The sequence below is a fragment of the Ammodytes marinus genome, assembly GCF_949987685.1.
Source record: "Ammodytes marinus genome assembly, chromosome: 13".
NCBI lineage: Eukaryota > Metazoa > Chordata > Actinopteri > Uranoscopiformes > Ammodytidae > Ammodytes > Ammodytes marinus.
In genome coordinates, this window is record NC_137217.1 from 1,853,052 (window position 1) to 1,872,097 (window position 19,046).

At 44.1% G+C, this 19,046-nt stretch overlaps 1 protein-coding gene across 1 annotated transcript in view; it reads right to left on the bottom strand.

The window, feature by feature from the left end:
- The window catches only part of cdk14 (cyclin dependent kinase 14), a 287,659-nt gene that overhangs the window by 46,832 nt on the left and 221,781 nt on the right, over positions 1-19,046 (bottom strand). Inside the window, exon 13 of the mRNA XM_080039284.1 lies at positions 14,945-15,084. Coding sequence (XP_079895410.1) covers positions 14,945-15,084 — 140 coding nt within the window. The remainder of the gene's footprint in view (positions 1-14,944; positions 15,085-19,046) is intronic.

Genomic DNA, 19,046 nt, shown 5'->3' on the forward strand with positions numbered 1-19,046 from the left:
AACTGTTTGCATTTATCCAATTAAAAATACATTTTCATAAATATTATAAAATGTAGTCTAAAAAGCAGCTTTTTTGCTGTCTAGAACATTTTGCAGGGCGGTGTGGGCGTGGCCAACAACGTTCTATAAGGGAACGTTCTCTCAGTCATGGCGCTGAGCAGGTTAAGCCCAGTTCAGACTAGATTCCCCACACAACGAGATGCAAAATGTTGCAAATGCTCACAATGAGCCTGACTGGCAGTTCACACTGCTGCACCGGCTGCGACGGTACCTGGTTTCCCTAGCAACGGCGAATGTTTTGGCACAGCTGAGAACCGCAGCTCAGAATCACTTGCATCCTGCTAGAAAGTAACTTATTATTATTAGGCCTATATAGGTTTGCAATTAGTTGTAGGCTATTTTTCCCACCACAACCGCAACGTATTTGATTGAATCAGGTGTCAGTGTAACAATGAAAATACATAAAAATATCTCTCTCGTATTTATTGTTAGGATATCTCTTATTAGTTTATTTCTCATTTAACTTGCAAAAATCCCCTATCCATTTAAGCCAGATGCATTTTTTAAATCAGATTTTTCTGAGGATAGGAGTGGGAATAGAGAGAGACAGAGAAAACGGAGTCTGATAATGTTGTTCATCACGTGAGATGATGTTGCGATATGCGATTGCGGGGATTTCCCCCTGGAAATAGGTCGTAAAAAGTCGGGTCGTTTTATATTCGGGGTCTGATATCCGGCGTCCAGTAATACCATTACCAGAGCGATCATTCAGCTTCAGGGGTTGTGTCCAACTTTTCTGGTGGCTGTGCTTTCGGAAGCGTCGGGACATGCGTGTGTGCGCTGGGAGAGAGAACGATGCGACGAGAGGAAAAAGAGGCACGGGAGCTGGCCAAAGAGCTCCACATCCCCGCATTGAATTCAAAGCCTCGAATCATTATGTTGTGAGTCAACGTGTCAGAGGCACGAATCGGCATAGCGATCGACTTCGCTTTTTTGCTGTGGCAGTATAGTGAGGAGAGCTTGCCAACTGTGCTGTCCTTTTACGCACCAGTGCCACCACTGCCTCCGTATTGTTCAGATTTAATCATTTGCATCAAAGCCCTTATGATAATAAGAATGAGAGGCTTTATTTAAACGTTGTCAATGCGCAGGTGGTGATTAGGCTATATACTGTATCGGCTGTAGACTGAAACTATCGGAGCGAGGCGGTTGTTTCACTTTGCAGTTAGTCGCGCGGTCAGTTTGGAGACATTTCTCTGTGTATCAGGGCTCGGGATACAATCGGATTGTGAAAGCCTGTCCCCTCTACAACGTTAACGTGCAGGAATCACGGTGATCATTTAGTCTTAAACCACATAGTTTTTCTGCACGGCGGCTCGGCGAGGTCTCACTGGGAACGTCACCATCACAGTGTTTCACCATGGTATGCGCTGCTTCGCTCAGACAGGGCTTTGAGTGTAGGCTCAGGCGCAAAGAGACAGTCTGTATCTCTTGCGCGGCACCATAGAGATTGTATAGATTTGTTTTTTAGAACGTGTGACGTCCCAAGCAGTGGTGCCGCTAGGCTGTTTTATTCGGGGCTAAAGCCCCGGATCTAATTTGATTAGCCCCGAATCTATTACATTTTTTTTTTTTAAATAAATCGAATTTCCGACGGTCCTTGAACGCCCCTCATTTACCAGAACAGACTAGAGCAACAAGTGCGTAAGTACACTTCAGCAGCCAGCCAGTCTCTCAGTGTTTACAACAGGTGAGTAGTGAGCACAAGCCCTAGATTTCACAATGTCTTTACTATATGTCAGTAATTCAAATGTCTGTAAACGTTTTGAAAACCTTACTTGCATACATTGTTTATTTGGGTTAAAAAAGCATTAAAAAAAATTCGTATTTTCGCGTGCGCTGCCGTGAACGGCCTGGGCTAAGCCCCGGATCGCTCAAAAACCTAGGAACGCGCCTGGTCCCAAGACAGAGACGTAAGCCAACATTCGATTCAGACATTTTCTAATGGCCGTCCCAATGCATTTTAGAACGGAGATCCATCGCGTGACGTCCCAAGACATAGCTCTAAGGCAACATCTAAGGATGGTTTATTCATTGTCCGTGGGTGTTCAACAGTCTAATGTCCAGGGCGAAGAAACTGTCACTGAACCTAGATGTCCTACAGTGGATGCTGCGGAACCTCCTGCCAGAGTTCAGCCTGGAGAACAGTCCATGGTGAGGGTGGGTGGAGTCAGTCCGTGGTGAGGGTGGGTGGAGTCAGAGGAGATGTGTTGGGCTCTGGTCAGGCAGCGCTTCTGCTCAATGTCCCGGATGGATGGGAGCGGGGACCCGATGATTTTCTCCACTGTTCTCACCACTCTCTGCAGAGACTTCCAAGCTGCATTCCATTAGTAGTTGCCCTTCCCCTCGTTCATTTACCCTCAGCCCTTGGTATGACGTAACAGCATACGTTGCACGGAGGGAACTTGGAGCGCGGAGGGAGACTGGGCGGGGGAGGAGCGGGGGATTTAAATGGAACCCACTTGCCCTTGTACTCGGAATGGACAGTCAGTTACATAGGTAGTTCTGAATTCAAATAATACAGAATTTTAACATTCTGCGAAGGTAGCCTATATTGCAGAAAGCCATTTTCATAGCATAACAAACATTGAATTTCGACGAGTTACTTACACATGTAAATTGTTTGCTCCGACATATTTTTTTTTGTTATATTTATATTTTTAAAACATTTGTTTTAAATAGTCCTCGGTGTTATAGCAGCAATGTGTAAACTGCAATATATTCACTGGATTGTTCCTGTGGAAATAGGATAGGCTAATTGAGGCGTTTTGGAATATATATATATATATATATATATACATATATATATATATACATATATATATATATATTAGAGGTGGGCATAGATTAATTTTTTTAATCTAGATAAATCTAGATTAATTTTGGAATTAATCTAGATTAATCTAGATTAAAATGTCTCATTTGAATTCATTCATAATATGTGTGTGCTCCTAAATAATGACTCAAAGTAAGTATTTGAGAACGTGTTTCTCAAGCCAGGTGGCGCATCAGACCAGGGGCTCATCTGCTTGAGGAAGCTGTTCTACTATGATAATTGGTGATGAAAATAAATAATGTTCAACAAGATGTTACTTAGTAACGCGTTACCGGCATCGGACCTCTTTTTTCAGTAACGAGTAATCTAACGTGTTACTATCTCCAAACCAGTAATCAGATTAAAGTTACTCATCAAAGTCACTGTGCGTTACTTTTTCTGTAATTTTCCTTAGTGAAACATTTTACATAACTGCACAAATGACTGCGATTGCGATTGTAGGCCTATGTAAATAAATGTGCACGCATGTGTCTCTAAACGCTCCAACTGCTCCTCTCGTCTTTTTGGTAGCGCCCCTCTCTGACATGCAGCGTGTGTATGTGCGCCTGTGTCTGTGTCTGTGTCTGTGTGTGTGTGTGCAGCAGCATTACGGCCGAACTGTGGCGCAAAACAAAGTTTTCCCCCCGATGAAATATAGCGTCTGCTAAGGGGATATTTAGGATTCGGGTACGGTGACGTTGAAGAGATAGAAGTGTTTAAAACTTGGAAACTTATAGTCACGTGGCGACCGGTGGCCACACACACCCACCCTGCGTTCCAATACCCGATTGTGTCGTGGGCAAGTGATGGAGAGAGAGAGCGGCGGGTGTGTGAGAGAATAAAGGCTCCTCAAGTGTCAACAACGGCCCCCGGCTATTATTATCTCCCCTGAGCCGAACAGGAGGTGGAATAAGAGATTAACGGCGATATTTTTTTTATCGCCGATAAGAGTCTAGCGTTAACGCAGCACGTTAACGCCGATAACGGCCCACCACTAATATATATATATACATACATATATATATATATATATATATATATATATATATATATATATATATATATACATACATATATATATACATATGTATATATATATATATATATATATATATATATATATATACATACATATATATATATATATATATATATATATACATATATATATATATATATATACATATATATATATATATATATATATATATATATACAAGTCCTTCTCATATAATTAGCATATTGTGATAAAGTTGATTATTTTCCATAATGTAATGATAATAATTGAACTTTCATATATTTTAGATTCATTGCACACCAACTGAAATATTTCAGGTCTTTTGTTGTTTTAATACTGATGATTTTGGCATACAGCTCATGAAAACCCCAAATTCCTGTCTCAAAAAATTAGCATATCATGAAAAGGTACTCTAAACGAGCTCTTAACCTAATCATCTGAATCAACTAATTAACTCTAAACACCTGCAAAAGATTCCTGAGGCTTTTAAAAACTCCCAGCCTGGTTCATTACTCAAAACCGCAATCATGGGTAAGACTGCCGACCCGACTGCTGTCCAGAAGGCCATCATTGACACCCTCAAACAAGAGGGTAAGACACAGAAATACATTTCTGAGCGAATAGGCTGTTTCCAGAGTGCTGTATCAAGGCACCTCAGTGGGAAGTCTGTGGGAAGGAAAAAGTGTGGCAGAAAACGCTGCACAACCAGAAGAGGTGACCGGACCCTGAGGAGGATTGTGGAGAAGGGCTGATTCCAGACCTTGGGGGACCTGCGGAAGCAGTGGACTGAGTCTGGAGTAGAAACATCCAGAGCCACCGTGCACAGGCGTGTGCAGGAAATGGGCTACAGGTGCCGCATTCCCCAGGTCAAGCCACTTTTGAACCAGAAACAGCAGCAGAAGCGCCTGACCTGGGCTACAGAGAAGCAGCACTGGACTGTTGCTCAGTGGTCCAAAGTACTTTTTTCGGATGAAAGCAAATGTTGCATGTCATTCGGAAATCAAGGTGCCAGAGTCTGGAGGAAGACTGGGGAGAAGGAAATGCCAAAATGCCTGAAGTCCAGTGTCAAGTACCCACAGTCAGTGATGGTCTGGGGTGCCATGTCAGCTGCTGGTGTTGGTCCACTGTGTTTTATCAAAGGCAGGGTCAATGCAGCTAGCTATCAGGAGATTTTGGAGCACTTCATGCTTCCATCTGCTGAAAAGCTTTATGGAGATGAAGATTTCATTTTTCAACAAGACCTGGCACCTGCTCACAGTGCCAAAACCACTGGTAAATGGTTTACTGACCATGGTATTACTGTGCTCAATTGGCCTGCAAACTCTCCTGACCTGAACCCCATAGAGAATCTGTGGGATATTGTGAAGAGGAAGTTGAGAGACACCAGACCCAACACTGTGGATGAGCTTAAGGCCGCTATCGAAGCATCCTGGGCCTCCATAACACCTCAGCAGTGCCACAGGCTGATTGCCTCCATGCCACGCCGCATTGAAGCAGTCATTTCTGCGAAAGGATTCCCGACCAAGTATTGAGTGCATAACTGAACATAATTATTTGAAGGTTGACTTTTTTGTATTAAAAACACTTTTCTTTTATTGGTCGGATGAAATATGCTAATTTTTTGAGATAGGGATTTTTGGTTTTTCTTTACTTTTTTGCCAAAATCATCAATATTAAAAAAATAAAAGGCTTGAACTACTTCAGTTGTGTGTAATGAATCTAAAATATATGAAAGTCTAATGTTTATCAGTACATTACAGAAAATATTGAACTTTATCACAATATGCTAATTATATGAGAAGGACCTGTATGTGTATATATATATATATATATATATATATATATATATACAGTATCTCACAAAAGTGAGTACACCCCTAACATTTCTTCAAATATTTCATTATATCTTTCCATGCGACAACACTGAATAAATGACACTTTGATACAATGTCAAGTAGACAGTGTACAGCTTGTATAACAGTGTAAATGTACTGTCCCCTCAAAATAACTCGACACACAGCCATTAATGTCTAAACTGCTGGCAACAAAAGTGAGTACACCCCTAAGAAAAAATGTCCAAATTGGGCCCAAAGTGTCAATATTTTGTTTTGCCATCATTATTATCTAGCACTGCCTTAACCCTCTTGGGCATGGAGTTCACTAGAGCTTCACAGGTTGCAACTGGAACCCTCTTCTACCCATTCATGACGACATCAAGGAGCTGGTGGATATTAGAGTCCTTGCGCTCCTCCATCTCCCGTTTTAGGATGCCCCAAAGATGCTCAATAGGGTTTAAGACTGGAGACATGCTTGGCCAGTCCATAACCTTTACCCTCAACTTCTTTAGCAAGCCAGTGGTCGTTCGGAGGGGTGTTTGGGGTCGTTATCATGTTGCAGTACTGCCCTGCGGCCCAGTTTATGAAGGGAGGGGATCATGCTCTGCTTCAGTATGTCACAGTACATGTTAGAATTCAATGAAATGTAGATCCCCAGTGCTGGCAGCACTCATGCAGCCCCAGACCATGACATTCCAACCACCATGCTTGACTCTAGGCAAGACACACTTGTCTTTGTACTCCTCACCTGGTTGCCGCTCCACACTCTTAACACCATCTGAACCAAATAAATGTATTTTGGTCTCATCAGACCACAGGACATGGATTACTGCAACCATGTCCTGTGGTCTGATGAGACCAAAATACATTTGTGTTTGTCTGTTTGTCTTCAGCAAACTTTTTGTGGGGTTTCTTGTGCATCATCTTTAGAAGAGGCTTCCTTCTGGTATGACAGCCATGCAGACCAGTATGATGCAGAGTGCGGCGTATGGTCTGAGCACTGACAAGTTGACCCCCCACCCCTTCAAGCCCTTCAGCAATGCTGGCAGCACTCATACGTCTATTTTCCAAAGCCAACCTCTGTGTACGACGCTGACCATGTGCACTCAACCTTCGTAAACTGGGCCGCAGGGTGGTATTGCAACATGATAACGACCCCAAACACACCTCCAAGACGACCAGTGGCTTGCTAAAAAAGCTGAGGGTAAAGGTTATGGCCTGGCCAAGCATGTCTCCAGACCTAAACCCTATTGAGCATCTTTGGGGCATCGTCAAACGGAAGGTGGAGGAGAGCAAGGTCTTTAATATCCACCAGCTCTGTGATGCTGTCATAAATGGGTGGAAGAGGGTTCCAGTTGCAACCTGTGAAGCTCCAGTGCTGGAAAATAATGGTGGCCACACAAAATATTTACACTTTGGGCCCAATTTGTAAATTTTTTCTAAGGGGTGTACTCACTTTTGTTGCCAGCAGTTTAGACATTTATGGCTGTGTGTCGAGTTATTTTGAGGGGACAGTAAATGTACACTGTTATACAAGCTGTACACTGACTACTTTACATTGTATCAAAGTGTCATTTCTTCAGTGTTGTCCCATGGAACGTTATAAAGAAAAATGTGAAGAAATGTGAGGGGTGTACTCACTTTTGTGAGATACTGTATATATATATATATATATATATATAGTTCCTGTGGAAATAGGATAGGCTATTTATATTTATATATATATATATATATATATATATATATATATATTTGTCCTGCGGGTGGCCGCGATGTCCCTAAATGCATACAGTCTACCGGAAAATAAAAGGAGAAGAAGAAGAAGACGAACAGCAATGCACTGTGGGTGATATCCACCTCGGAGTGACCATGGATGTTCACTTGATCACTCAGCCCTCCGAGGGTCTATCTCACGAAGTTCACTTCAGTTTCCAGACAATTGGAACGACACTTAAGATGGCGGCGGGGATTCCCCCAAGGGCAAGTGCCTAGGGAAAGTGCCTAGGGAAAGTGAACCCAAACCAGACGGAGATGCAGTTGGTCAGCAGACTCTCGATAGTGCCCCTGTAGAAGCTATCGTGCTAGCTTCTACAGGATGGGAGGGGGAGGGAGACTTTCCTCATCCGGCGCTTTGTCTTTTCAATATTAAGGATCAAGTTGTTGACTTTACACCAGTCCACCAGGTGTTTCACCTTGTCCCTGTAGGCCAGTTCATTGTCATCCTTGATGAGGCCGACAACAGTTGTGTCGTCCGTATACTTTAAGAAGTGGTTGGTGCTTAATCTGGGACGACAGACGTGGGTCATCAGGGTGAACAACAGGGGGCTGAGAACACAGCCCTGGGGGGAACCGGTGTTCAGGGAGATGCTGCTGGAGATGTTATTGTTCACACGAACAGGCTGGGTTCTGTTGGTGAGAAAGTCTAGCAGCCAGTTGCACAAGGGGGTGTAGAGGCCCAAGTGACCCAGTTTGCACACCAGATGCTGGGGGATGATTGTGTTGAAAGCTAAACTGAAGTCCAGAATCAGCATCCACACGTGGGTGTTTTTACCCTCCAGGTGCTCCAGGCTCAGGTGGAAGGCAGAGGAGATCGCATCCTCTGTAGAGCGGTCTGGTTTGTATGCAAACTGGAATGGGTCAAGTGATGGTGGGAGCTTGGAGGTGATGTGGTCCTTCACCAGCCTCTCGAAGCACTTCATAATGATGGAAGTAGGAGGCACCTCCAAAGAGGCTGAGAATGACAGAGCTAAGATCCTCAGGGTCTTTTTTTAATCCAGACAAATAAAATGGTGATGACTTGATGGTGTCGGACAAAACAACAGGAGAAGACATAGATAGATAGATAGATGTAGCTATCCCGAGTGACAGCAACATCAAGAAGAAGCTTGGAACATACCAAAGGCATAGAGAGGAGCTAGAGGAACAACATCTGAGATCTCTGTCCAGGAGAGTGCAGTCAGGGTATATTGAAAAAATCTGAAAATAAATCCCTTATTAAAAAATGTCTTCACCAATGTGTTTGTAAATGTGTCTAATGCCACGGGTCGGCCGATGATCAAAGGGTTGGAGGTTCGATCCCCGCCCTGCCACCTGTGTCATAGTTGTTGTGTCCTTGGGCAAGACACTTCACCCACCTTGGCTGGTGTGAATGTCGATAGTTAGCCTGCTATCGGTGTATGAATGTGTGTGTGAATGGTAACGTGGGAAAGGAAAACAGGTCTCCCTTGCAAAAGAGTATTCGGTCTCAATGGGATATACCTGTATAAATAAAGGTAAAAAAAACAAAAAAAAAAAACACATCAAGACGTGGGACAATTATTTATTCCCAGATTGTCCCAATATCTGATAATATTTCCTGACTATATATACTGCCTTGACAATGACATATTGACTGATTAGCAGGTAGCTACATTAGCGGTAGCACCTGGTGAGACGCTGGAGAGCTCCAGGCAGGAAGAACCCCACAGCCCTGGAGATCTCTCAGCACCTGTGTCACCTCAAGACCACAGGAGGGACTCCTCTAATACCTCCGCAGAGAGCCAACCCCACCCTGCAAGGGAACGAATCAAATGGCCCAAGATGGGAGACACTAAGGAATGGCACCAACTGAACCAAGACATCGACAAAGTGTTAGAGGCCACACTAGCAGGGACAGCCGAGCAGAAAGGCTTACATCAAGACTGCACACCAACCAAGCAGAAGGGAAAGGGAAATCCATCGCTTAAGGGAAGAAATCAAGACACTCAACAAGCGTTTCAAAAGAGCCCCGGTCAATGAAAAGGAAGGCATCAAGGACCTGACGAGTCAACTGCGGGAACGTCTCTGCAGACTCCGAAGAGCAGAAGGCATTCGGAAAAGGAGGAAGGATAGAGAGAACAAAAGAGCACAGTTCACCTTTCCAATTCACCCTTCCAATTCACCAGAAGACTGCTGGGTGAAGCAAAATCTGGAAGGCTGACCAGCCCCAGAGAAGACGTGGAGGCGTTCTTGAGAGAGACTCACAATGACATCTCCAGAAACAAGGCCCTGGATGCCAACCCAAACATTGACGGCATCGGAACACCCGGAAAAGAGCTCAACATCAGCGAACCATCCCGGAAGGAAGTCCAAGAGGTGGTGAAAAAGGCCAGAACAGGATCTGTCCCCGGCCCAAGCGGTATACCCTATAAGGTATATAAGAAGTGCCCAATGCTCCTCCGGAGGCTCTGGAAGAAGGGAATCATTCCATTGTGCTGGAAAAAGGAAGAAGGCTGTTTTGTGCCAAAAGAAGAGAACTCCTCAATCATAGACCAATTCAGAACACTCTCACTGCTAAGTGTAGAATTCAAGATCTTCTTTTCTGTACTGGCTAAAAGGATGACCTGATACATGACAGAGAATGGATACATAGACACCGCTATCCAGAAAGGTGGGATCCCGGCTTCTCTGGATTCCTGGAACACATCGGTGTTCTCAGTCAGATGATCCCGGAGGCCAAAGCCAGCAATGGCAACCTGACTGTTGTTTGGCTGGATTTGGCAAATGCCTATGGGTCAATCCCTCACGCACTCATCCATGCAGCACTGGACCATTACCTCATCCCTCAGCACATCAAGGGAATGATCACCAGTTACTTTGGCGGAATCCAGCTACGATTCAAAACAGCCCATTTTACAACACAGTGGCAACACCTGGAAAAAGGGATCGTAACTGGATGTACCATCTCCCCTATCCTCTTCATCATGGGAATGAACCTCCTGATAACAGCTGCTGGGAAGGAAGCCCGAGGCCCTAAAATGCAATTGGGTATCTGACAACCCCCAATAAGAGGTTACATGGACGACCTTACAGTGACAACCACAACCTATGTGGAGGCGAGGTGGGTGCTAACAGTTCTGGACCGCATGGCAACGTGGGCCAGAATGAAGTTTAAGCCAAAGAAATCCAGGTGCATGGTGATCAGGAAAGGTAAATTGCCTAACAGGGTCACGCTGCAGGTGCAAGGAGAAGTGATTCCATCGATCAAGGAGAATACAATCAAGTGCCTCGGGAAGTGGTTCGATGACTCACTTACTGACAGGAACAACATCACCAGTACAGAACAACAGACAGAGGAATGGCTGAGGAGGATCGAAAAATCAGGGCTCCCGGGGAAGTTTAAAGCATGGCTTCACCAACATGGATTGCTGCCAAGACTCATGTGGCTGTTGACAGTGTATGAAGTTCCTATGACAAGCGTTGAAGGAGTGGAGAGGAAGATCAATAAGTACCTCCGAAGATGGTTGGGAATCCCTCCAAGCTTCACTTCAGTAGGCCTCTACATAAGACCAGGACAGCTCCAACTTCCTCTGTCATCTGTGGTGGAGGATTTTAAGGTAGTAAAGTGCAAAGTCATAATGACATACAGAGACTCCCAGGATGAACAAGTCAAACACGCAGGCATCCAAACACGATCAGGACGCAAGTGGGCAGCTGACTCATCTGTTGCACAAGCCGAGAGCATGTTGAAGCTACGTGACATCATTGGAACGCCATGCATAGGAAGACAGGGTCTGGGAACTTCCCATGCCCAGAAATGGTGGAAGGCAGGATCCAAGGACAAAAGGGCCATGATCCAGCAGGAAGTAAGGAACCTGGAGGAGGAAGGACGGAGGGCAAAAGCAGTGGAGCTTGCGTCCCAGGGAGCATGGACCAAATGGGACTTTCCCAAGAGGAAGATCACATGGGGAGATCTATGGCGATTGGAGCCTTTCCGCATCTCCTTCCTGCTAAAATCGGTGTATGACACACTCCCAACACCGACAAACTTGCACAAGTGGGGTCTGAGCGAGGACCCATTGTGCAAGCTTTGAGGGGTACCATGGCACACATCCTGTCAGGGTGTAAAACAGCACTTGCCCAAGGAAGATACAGGCGGCGCCATGAGAAGGTGCTCATGACACTCGCTAACACCCTGGAGAGAGACGCAAGAAACGCCAACCACATGGGAAAGCAATACCAGCACTCAACTTTGTAAGGGAGGGACAAAAGGGGGCGACTGTGGCTCAGGTGGTTAAGCGGGTTGGCCAACGATCAAAGGGTTGGCGGTTCGATCCCCGCCCTGCCACCTGCGTCATGGTTGTTGTGTCCTTGGGCAAGACACTTCACCCACCTTGCCTTGTGTGAATGTGTATGATTGCTGTATGTTTGAGGTGGTGGTCGGAGGGGCCGTTGGCGCTGAATGGTAGCCACGCTTCCGTCAGTCTGCCCCAGGGCAGTTGTGGCTACTCTCGTAGTTTACCACCACCGGTATGACTGTGTGTGAACGAATTGAACCAGGAACCCTGTAAAGCGTCTTTGAGTGCCTAGGCAATAAAGCGCTATATAAAACCTATCAATTATTATTATTATTATTAAAAGCCACCAACCACAGCAACAACAACAAGCAATCTGCTGCAAAAGGCCCAATCATGGGAAATGAAGGTAGACCTGGGGGGAAGACTGCAATTCCCCCCGGTTGTCCAAACAACCCTGAGGCCAGACGCGGTACTGTGGTCTGAAGAGGCAAAGAAGATCATCCTCATTGAACTTACAGTCCCATGGGAAGAGGGTTGTGATCAGGCATTTGAGAGAAAGAGCAGCAAATACCAGGATCTCGTGCATGACTGCAGGGAGAAAGGATGGCAGGCATGGCTCTTCCCAGTCGAGGTCGGCTGTAGAGGATTCCCTGCCCAGTCAGTGTGGAGAATGCTCACAGCAATTGGGGTGACGGGGAGGGAGAGAAAGACGGCAGCTCGCAGGTTGGGGGAGGCAGCAGAAAGAGCCTCTTGCTGGTTGTGGAGCAGGAGGGAGGAGTTTGGCTGGAGGAGTTGATGGGCAGTGATTTGGCCACCACTGCCGACCCACCATCGGGAGGGTGTTGCGGTTCAAGGTCGAAACACCCAATGATCGATGGAGACGGCCTGACGACATCAACACCTTCTGGCCAAGGCCACATTCACCAAAAGTGAATGAAGGAGAAGCATCTTTGGATGTAATTGTAATCAGTGTCACTTTCAAATGCCCAGTGAATCTCTTTGTTTACAATACAGGTTAGGTTATATTGCCATTTTATCAACATGATACATGTCTATATAAGCACTGAAAACAAGTATACATATCTGCAACTCCCTCTGCAAATATGACAAGCCACACGGTCCACATATTTCTATCCAGTTGCCAATATTCTCAATTGCTTCTGATTGTTTTGATGTTTTGGAACACAGTTTTCCAAAGAAGTGAGACTATTCTATTCTATTCGAACTATTTGAAACATTTCATATTCTATTTTAAATGCCCACTGTGAGTGCTCACGTCGTGGCTTGACGTTTAGACCGTACAGTATGAGCAATCAGTCATGAGCTTTGGCTTGACGATGCAAACAATTGACTGGTACAGTGTAAGATGGTGTTAAACAAAAGCAGTTCTAAAATGGCACAGTGTGTGCCAGGCATTAGTGACTGCTGCTTTCTGATTCCTTTCAGACATGACAACCTGCTGGGTGCTGATAACAGAATTAATATTGCTGGAAACTCCTAATCGGGGAGAATTATAAATGGAATTCTGCCATTAACATTACCACCATGTCAGTGGCAGGACACTCAGGTCTAACTGAGCAGGCTTTAACATCACTAATGAATAACCGCTTAAAGGATTGGCAATGTATGTATATATATCCTTTCAAATAATATGGAAATGTAGTTATCTCTCACATACCTTAATGCATTATCCTATTTGTGTAGGATTAATTTCAATATAGCCTAACTGAAGCTTTGGCTAAAGCCAGTGACTCTTACACCCCCAAAATACACATAGGAAATCACAAGCCTTTATACAAATCTGCTTCTAAATTGTAGCTACATTGGAAGCTTAGATGTTGTGTGTTTCTGATGTACTGTGGTTAAAACATGCCTCAGTCTGCTGTTGCTATGGGCCAACAACTATTCAGGAAGATAGAAAATCAAAGTGAGGTTACAGAGGGCGGCTGGGCTGGCTGTCCCAACAGAATTTTTATTTTATTTTATTTATTTATTTATTATTATTCTTCCGGACAATTACACACAATACACAATTTTCTCTTTGCATATTCATACATATTACTTTGTGTTATCGTCCAAAGGGTGGCAAGAGAAGTCAAAGGCTTATCAGGTCCCGCCCCCACTGCCATAAGATTCAGATACACAGATACACAGCTACTGATACAGTTGAAAAAAAAATAATTTAAGAAGATGCATTCCAATACACAATTTTAGGTCTCCTTATTCATTGCCAGTGTACAACAGACATGCTTTCCATTTTGAAATTTTTAGAATCCACATAACAAAGCAGCTTTTTTTCAAAGACAGAAAAGGAGTTTAAGAGCTTGAGAAGGAAAAATAAGATCTTGTGAATATTTAGATGATTTCACTCTTTCTGGTTGGAATGCCACGTCTTGATGACCAGTGACTTATGTACACTGGTCAACAAGTTGAAGAGTTAGCTGGTGCTAGGCTAGCACAAGTCAACGGTTGTGGCTAACCTGCTAATAAGAACAGTCTTACCCACTCCACAGTACACCCGAGGCAAATCAATTATAACGCCAGACTATCGATGTAAATGTCTGTGTTGATAGAATAATGGGTAACACTTTATAATAATGTTCATTTGTAAGTGATTCATAAGTGATTTAGAAGTAATATATAAGTCATTTGATAATAATGAACTTATGATTTACAAACAGTAATATATATGTGTAGATGATTAATAAGTGAAATCATGAAATTCCCATTAACAAATCATTAGTAAATTATTAATAAGTCATTTAGAAACCTTTTTGCATCCTCCTAATCTAAAGGGTAAACCATTCATCAGGTACTAATGTGTAGTAGAGAGTAGAGTAGAGTATGATAATTCCCAGTAAAGGTATGATGTGTGCAATTTCGATTAATGTGACGATTGACGGAAATCGCATTCCGGCACTAATGCCCGGGCCAAACATCTTGCGTCTACTGCATTTGCCTTTTTTAACAGCAGCATGTTAACAGATTAGAGCGGCCAGCCATCACACTGCTGATGCCCGTCCGACGCCCGTCGGCACCTGTCATGTATTTCAAAATAAAACCTCCCACAAGCGCAAATGTGCAAAAACAATTAAGAAAAACAAAATGTTTACAATGAGGCACACACTTTTCTATGGAAAATAAATCAATAATGATTATAAAAGTTATCATAAGTACGTACTGTCGGTCAGCTCCCAGAGCCGTGGTGGAAGGTTACTGAAGTATTCATGGTTGAGCGCTGTCTGGGCCGACAGACGCTTCTTTGGTGCACACTGGAGGAACCCTGAAGCCAACTCTTCAGCATGGTCCACATAGCCCAACCTGCCAAACAGACACATTAGCACAGTCACCACACAAACAGACTTCTACACTATGGGCTTGATCTACTAAACGTCTGCACAAATAAAATCGTGTTTAGTACTTTTGCCTGAATAAATATGCAAAATCAGGTGTTTCTTCCCCAGTGCGCGAAATTGTGATTTACAAAGCCTGAAAAGTATTGCGGCCGTTGTGATTGCGTCTTTATTTAATACGTTTGTAAAGCAGGTGTTAAACTGTTTCACACAGACGGCCGGTGAGGAGGAAACATAAAAGACAACTAATGAAGTTTTTTTTCTGCTTGTGTTATGTTTAGAGAAACACAAATAATCCAGACATGTCGCCCATCCAGCAATGACCTTGGAGCTCACTCACAAGAAAGAGTCACACAATACCTGCAGTGACAAAAGGCGTTTCCTCGTCTGGGTCGTTCCAGCACAGTGAGCGCACTGTAACTATTGCTACTGGCGTCTCCCACAGCAGTTTTCTACTGTCCAGAGTCCTTAATGTTATGTCAGGCAGGATGGACAGGTGTGCAGTCTGGACACACAGAATGAAGCCAAACGGGGCTTTTCCACGGTTGCTGTTTCCAACAGGAGCGACTCATGTGCAGCCTGTTATGTTTGTCAAGGTTTTTAAAAAAATACTTTTTTCTATTTCGGCCATATTCTATAATTGGCTGTAGCTCAACAGTAGGGGTGTGCGGAGACGTCATTATCTGTATCTGTATCTGTATCTGTTCAACCAACAAAATTATCTGTATCTGTATCCGGATACACAACAAGAAGTGGGCGTGGCGTATACCGGAAGTTTCTTTTACATTAGCCTACATTAAAGGAAGTCACACCTAAATTGATTTTCTAAACTAATATTCATTGTCAATGCAATTGTTGTCCCTTCAAAGCATCACATTGATGTAATGTTGCCATATAAGTCAAAAAGTCAGATATATTTCTACCTTTTCATCTCTCTCTCTCTCTCTCTCTTCTTTGTTCTCAGAATACGAAGACATTCAGGGAACGAAAATATTGATAAATAACAGCCCAAATCTGTGCATAGGCTACTCACTGTTAGTAAATGAGGGCCAGTGTTTTACTTTTAACTTAATTAAGGTATCCCTTTAACTGGGGGAAATACAGCTGTATTTCATGATTATTTTTTATCTCTATCTCTATCTCTCCCCCTCCCTCTTTTTTTACTTTTGTTTTACTAAACTAAGATTTAGGAACAATATATGTATCAACGTACCAATCTCATAAACCCTAAATAATATCTTAGCCTTTCCACAAAGCCACATGTGATTTTAATGTGTCAAGTTTGCAGTTTCCGATTTTATTGTATAGGTCCTGAAGTAGGCCTAGCCGTATACGCATTGATTGACAGCTGAAAAAGTACAGGTCCTAAACATCAGTTTGATGGAAACGTTGTGGTGTTTGAAAGAGTTTAAGCAGTAGGCCTAGTGAATGTAAATACATCGGGGAAGGGCTGACGATGACTCGGGGTGCAGCATATTCCATCGGTTCGTCTCTTCTCCGCCACGGCAGCGGAGGAAACTCACATAAAAACGGCAGCGAATGCGACAGGTAGAACCCTCTATTCAAGGGAAAGGGCGAACGCGCTGCGTTTATCAGTGGATAAAAAGAGAGAGACCGCGGGTCACGGGACGCGCCCGGTCCTCTCATGTCCACCGCAGAACAGCTGTTAGTGTCATTCTACCTGTTGTGTCATTGAGGCGGAACGCGCTGCGTCAATTAGGCGCATAATATATATAAAAAAAATCCCCGAATAATAACGGGACTATTCGGAAATTATCCGTATCCGTATCTAACTCATTATCCGTGCTTATCCGAATACATATTCGGATTCGGGCTCATCCCTACTCAACAGTGCTTGTGTTTTCCTCTTCCAATAACACCTGTAATTCCATGGCATTACCTGTCTCTTGGCGCTTGTTGTCACTCTGCTGTCACATTGTTAGATCATTTGAAAGAGGACTCAGTTCTCTTGGTACATTTCACTGGATTTCGGCTTATTAGACGGAAACCAGTGACTGTAAGACAGGCTTCATCCCAGCGCCTAGTCTCAACCAAAACAAATCACAATCTCTCGATTCGGCTCCCCACACCGTCCTTGGCGCGGTGTTATCTCTTCTCTCTCCGGGATGTTTACGTGGAGAGACGCTCTACCCCCACCCTCCCATCACCTACTTCTCCTATGAACTCTATCTGTGACCGGGCCCCGAGGTCGTCTCCACGGCTGTCTCATAACACCTGGCGCCTGTAGACTCCCACTACGTCTGGACAGAGATAGCTTCATGGAACACACACACACACACACACACGTAAACACATAGCACACACTACCCTGACTACTCAAGCCCTCTTGACTGCCCACCCCCTCTACCTCCCTCGTTGCGGACCTGTCGGCTGCGTACGCCCCCTGGTGCCTGGGCTGTGACACCTACCTTCCCATAAACCCCTAACCCGTTCCTTTAATGTGCAATGTCTACGAGTCTTATTGTTTGTGGTGTTTATCATGTTGCTTATTTGTGCTAAGGTGGTTTTTCACTGATCACGCACTGCGCTCCCATAAGGAACGTAGTTCGAGATTTGCATTTTTTTGACCTATCTTCCCTGTTGTTCTCCTTTTCCTTCCATGAAAGAGGGGCGCTGCGCACGCTGCGACCCTGCAGTTACACTCTCTCCTGTCCACCCATGTTATTGTCACTGTCTTGTATGTTTCTTGGCGAGGTGTGTACTGAAAGGCAAATTTCATTGTGCTGTAACGGTGCATATGACAATAAATAAATCTGACTTCTGACTTCTGGGAACCAGATGGCTGCTGCTATACTTAAGTTATTTACATTTCTGTGGTATTTTTTAAAAATAAGCTCAACACAGGGAGTCCTATTGAAGAACATATTTTAATTCAAACTGGAAATTGGAGGAAAACCTTAGCCTTTCTGTGTCTCTTGTAGACCGTTGCTTTTTGATGTCTTTCAATGATGTGTTCCAATGGCACAATGCAGAATGAACCTGGAGCGTGTTGTGTTCACATTGCACAGCTGAAGAGAACTGCAACACAGAAGTGAACCAAACTTAGACCACCTCCCAAGGAGGACTGAGTACGGTTTACTTCAGATTGGTCTGAGTCCCTGTGTTCACATATGAGCAAAACGTCCTGATTAAGAAGATTTTAAGTTATTTTGGAGGTCTGAAAAGGACCAACTGTGAAGTGTTGGTAGAGCAGAAGAAGACTCTTTGTGAATGTGAGTGTGCCAATGTGTGTGTATGAATGCATATCTGATGGGGTGTGCGTTCACTGAACTCCTGAACCAGTCCTATAGCAGCGCAGAGGGGAAGAGAGATCCAAATATAAAAGAAGAGCAACACATTCTATCATTTGCTTCCGCTGCATTAAATAAACATGGTGTTATCCAGCAGCAGCTTGCTAGCTAGCAGTACTTTACATGCCTCTCACGTTGTGTAGGCTTCTTCTCATGGCTGGCTCAGTCTGACAGCCACTCCCATGGCTCTCACTCTCTGTTCTACTCATCAACGCCACTCAGTCAGAGATCTAATGAAGTCCATCAGGGCTTGTTCTCATACAGTTCACACATTCTGTAGCTCCACTGCAGTCTAACGGCAAACTAGTCTCTGTACAACTAGACTGATGGAAAAGGGACTACTTAGTTAGTGGTTTTAATGACACAGGTTTTTAAGGCTGATACTGTATCTTTAGTTTGAAGCAGTCGATACACAGTTTGTCCAGCTCATCAATCTTTTCCAAGCTATACCGGGGTAACTTCGACCACTGGTGGCACAACAAGGTAGTGTCCGGTAAACACTTGAATTTTAAGTATCAAAAGTATTCATTTGAACAGTGAGCTCAGCTCTGTATACTCAAACTGCTCAAATCACAGACGACAAAGAGCTGACGTCCTGACATCAGGTCTGGAATTGTTT